This window comes from Ranitomeya variabilis, chromosome 5 (assembly GCF_051348905.1).
Source record: "Ranitomeya variabilis isolate aRanVar5 chromosome 5, aRanVar5.hap1, whole genome shotgun sequence".
Lineage (NCBI taxonomy): Eukaryota > Metazoa > Chordata > Amphibia > Anura > Dendrobatidae > Ranitomeya > Ranitomeya variabilis.
In genome coordinates, this window is record NC_135236.1 from 517790394 (window position 1) to 517798838 (window position 8445).

An 8445-nucleotide genomic window follows, 5' to 3' on the forward strand; every position below is an offset into this window, starting at 1 on the left:
TGAAGTCTGGATGTGGTGAATGTCCCCACTTGGTGCATGACCTGAAATGTGTGTTTGTCCCCACGAGCACCGTGACCTGAAAGGAAGAGGCAGGGTGCTTTGAATGTTGGAAATGAAGTCTGGATGTGGTGAATGTCCCCACTTGGTGCATGACCTGAAATGTGTGTTTGTCCCCACGAGCACCGTGACCTGAAAGGAAGAGGCAGGGTGCTTTGAATGTTGGTTATGAAGTCTGGATGTGGTGAATGTCCCCACTTGGTGCATGACCTGAAATGTGTGTTTGTCCCCACGAGCACCGTGACCTGAAAGGAAGAGGCAGGGTGCTTTGAATGTTGGTTATGAAGTCTGGATGTGGTGAATGTCCCCACTTGGTGCATGACCTGAAATGTGTGTGAGTATGTCCCCACGAGCACCGTGACCTGAAAGGAAGAGGCAGGGTGCTTTGAATGTTGGTTATGAAGTCTGGATGTGGTGAATGTCCCCACTTGGTGCATGACCTGAAATGTGTGTTTGTCCCCACGAGCACCGTGACCTGAAAGGAAGAGGCAGGGTGCTTTGAATGTTGGAAATGAAGTCTGGATGTGGTGAATGTCCCCACTTGGTGCATGACCTGAAATGTGTGTGAGTATGTCCCCACGAGCACCGTGACCTGAAAGGAAGAGGCACGGTGCTTTGAATGTTGGAAATGAAGTCTGGATGTGGTGAATGTCCCCACTTGGTGCATGACCTGAAATGTGTGTTTGTCCCCACGAGCACCGTGACCTGAAAGGAAGAGGCAGGGTGCTTTGAATGTTGGTTATGAAGTCTGGATGTGGTGAATGTCCCCACTTGGTGCATGACCTGAAATGTGTGTGAGTATGTCCCCACGAGCACCGTGACCTGAAAGGAAGAGGCAGGGTGCTTTGAATGTTGGTTATGAAGTCTGGATGTGGTGAATGTCCCCACTTGGTGCATGACCTGAAATGTGTGTTTGTCCCCACGAGCACCGTGACCTGAAAGGAAGAGGCAGGGTGCTTTGAATGTTGGTTATGAAGTCTGGATGTGGTGAATGTCCCCACTTGGTGCATGACCTGAAATGTGTGTTTGTCCCCATGAGCACCGTGACCTGAAAGGAAGAGGCAGGGTGCTTTGAATGTTGGAAATGAAGTCTGGATGTGGTGAATGTCCCCACTTGGTGCATGACCTGAAATGTGTGTGAGTATGTCCCCACGAGCACCGTGACCTGAAAGGAAGAGGCAGGGTGCTTTGAATGTTGGAAATGAAGTCTGGATGTGGTGAATGTCCCCACTTGGTGCATGACCTGAAATGTGTGTTTGTCCCCACGAGCACCGTGACCTGAAAGGAAGAGGCAGGGTGCTTTGAATGTTGGAAATGAAGTCTGGATGTGGTGAATGTCCCCACTTGATCCATGACCTGAAATGTGTGTGAGTATGTCCCCACGAGCACCGTGACCTGAAAGGAAGAGGCAGGGTGCTTTGAATGTTGGTTATGAAGTCTGGATGTGGTGAATGTCCCCACTTGGTGCATGACCTGAAATGTGTGTGAGTATGTCCCCACGAGCACCGTGACCTGAAAGGAAGAGGCAGGGTGCTTTGAATGTTGGAAATGAAGTCTGGATGTGGTGAATGTCCCCACTTGGTGCATGACCTGAAATGTGTGTTTGTCCCCACGAGCACCGTGACCTGAAAGGAAGAGGCAGGGTGCTTTGAATGTTGGAAATGAAGTCTGGATGTGGTGAATGTCCCCACTTGGTGCATGACCTGAAATGTGTGTGAGTATGTCCCCACGAGCACCGTGACCTGAAAGGAAGAGGCAGGGTGCTTTGAATGTTGGTTATGAAGTCTGGATGTGGTGAATGTCCCCACTTGGTGCATGACCTTGTTGTGGAAATATCTATGAATTCACTAGATAGATAAGTTCTATAGTTCTAAAGTATTGTTCAATGTGTAGTCAAGTCTCTTATTAGATGTCTAGAAGACTGTGACCTTTAACTCTGCTTTCTCTAAACACAAAGTGTTCAGCACATTCTGTAATGTCCTAAGTAGTCTATCTATATTGCCTATGTGGCTATCCTTGGACATTAAGACCCAGGATAAGTTGAAGTATAAACACTTATTAGTATACTTGTTAACCAGTTTTCTGTCTAACCATATTATTTTCTTAGTAATTTCTTTGTCCAATACTGCCTCCAAAGGTAGGATGCTGCATTGGTACTGTGTACTCATAACTAAACTGAAATTCGTTGAAATGGAGCCCACATGACGAATATAACCCATGTTTATATATACTAACCAATTATCTTCTGTAAATTAACAGATGTTTTGTTACCTCACCATGTGATATAATTGGAGGTATTTAACCTCGTCCATTGTAATTATACAATACAACCTTTTCCAAAACTCTACGACATTGTGTGGCATAGATTTATTGGGCTCGCAAGCAAAGGGTAAAGGTAATTGCGGACACGAGTTATCCAAGCATGGAGATATACCTTTAAAGCATAGGTGTATATCTCCCATTATTTCCTTATCAACCTCAAATGTATACATCATACTTTACAGCTGTTTATACATTTCTCCTGCTACCCTGTGCTCATTACATTTTTGAAAACAAGGGCTCAAACACACAGGCATCTGTCTTCAGTTTTTTTAGACTTTTTTTGATATTGTCATTTAAACTGATGCTTTTAAAGAGCATTCAGCTTTTTCAGCTGCCCCTCTCATGTTAATAGGTGAGGAGAACAGGCTGCGCTTAAATGGCAAAGTGTGTGTGTGCTCCCATTGAAATCAATGGGACTGTAATACATGCCTTTTTTTGATAGTCAATTAAACGCCTCCGATACATGTGTGTTCAAACACTGAATAAATCTATTCATGCTTATTTTGGCCAAGAACTGATATGTGAACAGAGGTGAATAAGGTACTGCAAGACACTTCTGTGGAACAATAATGGCCATGTTGATATTGATCTCACCAGGCCCTTAATTCACTTGATAACTGTCATCAGTAGATAGACACCTTCCATACACTGTACATTAAATGGGTGTCTGGTCTTTGTAGTGATACATTTAGTAATTTGTAGTTTTAGACACCTAATGTCTTTAGATTGAATATTCTAACAAAGTAATATTATATATTATATTATATTATATTATACCTTTTCTCTCCAAGGGAAACTACTATCCCCATAATTGTATGTAATTTCTTCTCCAGGGTTGATGTCGCTAATGGCAAAAAGGCACAAATGTGGCTTTTTTTCAACCATAACTTTCTTCATTTTGCAATTTGGGTTTTTATATTCATCATTAACTAATCTTCCTAATGAGTCATTGTCTTGGGATGCATCAATGCTGATATAAAAGAAAAAAATGTACATGAATCTTGACATGTAGAAATAACTGGTTGATTATAATATAACCAAGATAATACAAATGTATTTAAAGGGAGTCTGTCACTAGTTTTTTAGCGTGGAGTTTTACTAAAAGATAGGTAAGCCATGGAACAGTGGGCAGAGTGCAGAGGAAGGCAACATCTTATTTAATCTAAGCTATAAAATGGTATATGAAAATGAGCATGGCAGGAGTTCTCATGGTAATGAAGGGCATTATGCAGCCCTTCAGCACTGTGAAACTCCAGTAAGGGATGGGAATAGCCCCCCTCATAACAATGGGGACTAATCCTGCTTGTGGAGCTCATTTGCATATAAATTGAGATGAGCAAGCACCAAAGTGCTCAGAAGAGGGGAAGGTGTCCGGATAATACTACTAACAGGGAACAGCCTGCCTCAAGGTATCCCTGCCCTCTGGCGTACAGGCCAAAGTGCCGGATGGAAGGCAAACCCAAGGATACACTCCATGGAGACACGGTGGGCGGGGACAGCCTGGGAACACTCCTACAGTGTCACTGCAGAAGGCTTTACCGGCTGTCCCTTCCCACATTGACGCACATGGAGTTTCCATGTGTTCCCACCCACCAGCACGTCAAAGTGGGTGGGAAGAACAGGGACTTTGAATTTAGTAGTCCCTGCTCACATTTGTGAGGCGCTGGTGGGTGGGAACAAGTGTGTCATCAGGGGGTTGGAGCCTGCCCCCGACGCGTCATATGACGCAAAAAGACGCTGCACACAGCCCGACCCGGAAGCACTCCAGGCCGGGCAGTGTCAGGAAAGTGACACCACAGCGCCGCCGACCGGAGGACGGACCCATGGACTGCTGGCAGCGTCTGCAGGAGCAGGGGAGTATAATTTCTTTTTTTGCCCTGACAGAACTCCTTTAAATCTCTATAATTAAATAACATAAGTTGGTTTCTTCTGTCTGACCACCGTGCCTACCAAACAGTGAGAGAACTCCACACTGAAAAACTGGTAACAAAATTCCCTTGTTACAGTCATCTTAACATAAGAAATGACACTGGTTGACATCTATTAAAGGAATTTGTCACCAGTTTGATGCTAGCTAAACTGCCAACGGCAATGGAAAGGGAAAGTATACATCTCTGCTTTTAATTTAGACATTTTGCTGCCTTTGTTGTGCTGGTAAAGTCAGAGAGGCTAAATCTTCACTGTAATGAGAGATTTCTGGGTATATCAATATGTTTAAAAGCCCTAAATCTACCTGCTATAGCTATTAAATAGCAAACTAAAGGTACCTTCACACGAAACGACTTTGTAACGATATCGCTAGCGATCCGTGGCGTTGCAGCGTCCTCGCTAGCGATATCGTTTAGTTTGACACGCAGCAGCGATCAGGATCCTGCTGTGATGTCGCTGGTCGCTGAATAAAGTTCAGAACTTTATTTGGTCGTCCGATCGCCGTGAATCGTTGTGTTTGACAGCAAAAGCAACGATACCAGCGATATTTTACACTGGTAACCAGGGTAAACATCGGGTTACTAAGCGCAGGGCCGTGCTTAGTAACCCGATGTTTACCCTGGTTACCAGTGTAAAATGTAAAAAAAACAAACAGTACATACTCACCTGCGCGTCCCCTGCTGTCTGCTTCCCACACTGACTGAGCGCCGCAAAGTGAAAGCGAAAGCACAGCACAGCGGTGACGTCACGTCTGTGCAGGAAGCGGACGGCGGGGGACGTGCAGGTGAGTATGTGCTGCCCTGCGCTTAGCAACCCGATGTTTACCCTGGTTACCCGGGGACCTCGGCATCGTTGGTCGCTGGAGAGCGGTCTGTGTGACAGCACTCCAGCGATCAAACAGCGACGCTGCAGCGATCGGCATTGTTGTTGCTATCGCTGCAGCGTCGTTTCGTGTGAAGGTACCTTAACCCCTATTCATATTGCCCTCTTAAGGGCTAAAATACGTCCGAAAATATTTCAGATTTCGGGATCCGAAATTCGGACCCCATTGAAATGCATTGATTTCAATGGGGTAAATCACACGTCCGAATTTTTTTCGGATCGGCAGATCCGAAAAATAAATTTGGATGCATGTCCGAATTTTCATTTTCAGACTGAATTTCAGCCCCATTATAATAAATGGGAAAAAAAAATTCGGTCCGAAATTCGGTTGTACTTGTAAAGGGAACCGAATTTCAGGCCGAAATTTTTATTTATTTTTTTTTCATTTTCCCATTTAATTTACATCCGAATTTTGGATGTCCAAAAAAAATTTCAGATCCAAAATTGCGCAAATTCAGACCCGAATTTCGGATCCGAAATTTTTTTCGATAGGTGTCTTAGCCCTAAGGGTGCTTTTTTATGTTACCTGATGTTTCAAAAATGGTGCTGCCTCAGTAACTGACTGCAGTGGATTCACATGAACAGCAGAGACAGGACATAATCAGGACTGGCTATCAACTGGGGAAAGATGGATACCCTCTAAAATGCATTAAAAAAACTGATTACTTACCACCATATTTTTTCATTCCACTGAAATTCGTACACGAAGTTCTTAAAATTGGGGTCCTTTATGGACCTTTTCTGGCTCTCATCCAAATTGATGAGCTCGCCTCGATATTCTGCAACAAAACTCCCTTTTTCGATTTCAGTTTCAGCAAACACTCCTCTTCCTGTAGAAAATATTTATCATTACCTAAGACAGTCATTCTAATGCATGACAATATTAAGGCAATTTAGTTAACTTGTTTTAACTCACCTTTAAGGGGATTGATGTATTTCATGGTCAATCCAGGTTTGTCAGTGATGGCACTGACATAATGTATGGCGTCTTTTTCGGGCGTTATCCTTCGCCTTTTCATTGTGAAAATCCAGTTGCCTATATCAAAGCAAATTCTACTACTTGTAAAGTATGCAGAAAATGAAATGTAGAACATATAACATGAACTGCTTAGGAACGCATCATAGGTTGGTACTTAAAAGGATATTGTCATGTTCTAGTCATAATGCAAGCCGGATATTTTTCATGTTACCCTGTAATCGCCGGCCTGTTCTAATGCTCACAAGCCAAGATAGAGGCTCAGCTGCTTAGGCTCCCCTCTGCCTTCTGTCTGGGTGCCCTGAGTTATGTCCTGTAAACTGTCACACATGTGCAGTAGGGGAATATCCCTGCTGAGATGCCAGTGCTAGAGCACTCATTTGCTGTGGAGTTGAACCCTATGTGAGCAGTTCTTACCTTCAATGAGCAGAAGTCTCTTTTTTCAGATTTCAATATCTCTGTGGGTATCTGGCAGAAATATGGAATACTCTGAGTCTTTACTGCTAAGACTCTGCACACCACTCCCACTAAGTCACATGACCAAGACTGTATCTGTGTCCCTACAACACACTTTAGACAAATGTGTGTGTGAGCCTGTATTGTGGGGTATATATAATATATTATAGAGCTGGGAAGGATCGTTCTAAGCAGTGAGGGGTTACAGTATTTGTAGGAAAATACCCAGTAGAAGCATCAAACACTGCACCAATACCTCCCATCAGTATCCCACCACAGTGCCATGTAACCCATGCCCTACACTCCCAGCTACACCAATACTATACAGGCACAAACTAGTATATCTGACTAAAAGCCCCCAAAATATGAAGAACGGCCTAGAGTTGAGTGTGGATATAAAATCTATGTGAGCAGAGCTAGAATAGAAATCACTGATCGCATTGAAGTCATTCTGACCATAAATCACCATGATATCAAGGTGAGGAGTTGTGTGTTACTGCTGGGAGGAAAGGGTTAACAGTGGAATATTAAGGTGCATTTCTGTGTGCAGTGTTACTAGTCAATGTAACAATTCAGTATGAGCTGCTCTTGGTGCCGGGGGAGGGAGATGCTCTCCTGAGCAAGATAGATGGGGAATGAACATGATATCTATATAGTGTAAGGGATATATATTCCACATACTCCGCTTTCGAGCGGCCGCAATTGCGGCCCACTTTTGCAAACTCGGGGGTCGCAAGAACGGAACGCAAATGCGGCCACAAAAACAGCGGCAGTGTGAATGAAGCGCAAATAGTAAATTTGATAAGTCATTTAAGGGTACGTTCAGATGTGGATTTTTCACAAGGTTTTGCACGGAAATACCGCTGCGGCCACGCCCTCCATTATACCCTGTGTGAACTGCAAAAAGCAGTTCACACAGGACAGAAAAATTGCTGCTGCGGAAAGCAGGCCGCAGTGCGGCAATTTTCAACCGCATCTTGTCAATTTGCCGCTCGGATTTCTTGCGGAATACAAACAGAAATTGCTTATAGGTTAGAATTGAACCGCAGTCAGACCGCTCTTGCAACATCTTAGCAGCGTATTTTTTGGCACTTTTGCCACACATAAGAGCGCCAAAAAAGCACCTCAAAACCTGCAGAAAAGATGGAATTAATTTTGCCAATTGCAATAAAAAGCATGAAGTCTGTGACAGAATTACCTAACAGATGAGAATTATGGCTCGTCCACACATGTCGGATTTGTGGCGGATGATCCGTAGCCACCAGCAAAACCAGTACTGATGTCATTGGTCGGATTATTTTCGTCCGGAAATTGATCTGGACTGCCGTTATTCTCAACCGCATCATGTCAATTTGACGGACAGGATCCGTCTGATAATTTGACATGCTAAAATGGCAGAAACCGTGGCTAAATATCAGCTGCGGCTTCTTGCGGGAATTAGCGGTGGTAAGGAACTACCGCCGCTATTCCACCCTATTACTGCCATATATACGCCGACCAATTGGTATATATACTCAGGAATACCGACGCATTTAGCGGCCAAAGTCTGTACGGAATCTGTACAGAATCCATACGGATTCCAGACGCCATACACCCGCAGCGTGTGGACGTACCCTTAGACTTAACTCAGATTTAGGGTCCGCTTAAGAGGTCCCCTTATCCTTTATATATTACACATATATCATGTTTATTCACCAACTATTTAATCGCTTAGGAAAGTTACTGGAAAGCTGGGTATGTGGGATATATCCATTACACTGTATACTGTACATTTATCATATCATGTTCATTCCCCATCTCTCTTGCTCAGTACAGTTACTGGA

General features: G+C 43.9%; 1 protein-coding gene across 2 annotated transcripts in view; it reads right to left on the reverse strand.

The window, feature by feature from the left end:
• The window catches only part of LOC143776410 (uncharacterized), a 29006-nt gene extending 21652 nt beyond the window's left edge, over nt 1-7354 (reverse strand). Inside the window, exons 1-4 of one of the 2 annotated variants that reach the window (XM_077265788.1) lie at nt 6584-7354; nt 6107-6226; nt 5861-6020; nt 3157-3349 (exon numbers count right to left, since the gene is read on the reverse strand). In XM_077265788.1, coding sequence (XP_077121903.1) covers nt 3157-3349; nt 5861-6020; nt 6107-6209 — 456 coding nt within the window. In that variant the 5' untranslated portion in view covers nt 6210-6226; nt 6584-7354. Of the gene's footprint in view, nt 1-3156; nt 3350-5860; nt 6021-6106; nt 6554-6583 lie in introns of those variants that run through there. The other variant, XM_077265787.1, reaches the window with a different exon arrangement.
• Nucleotides 7355-8445: the final 1091 nt, after the last annotated feature.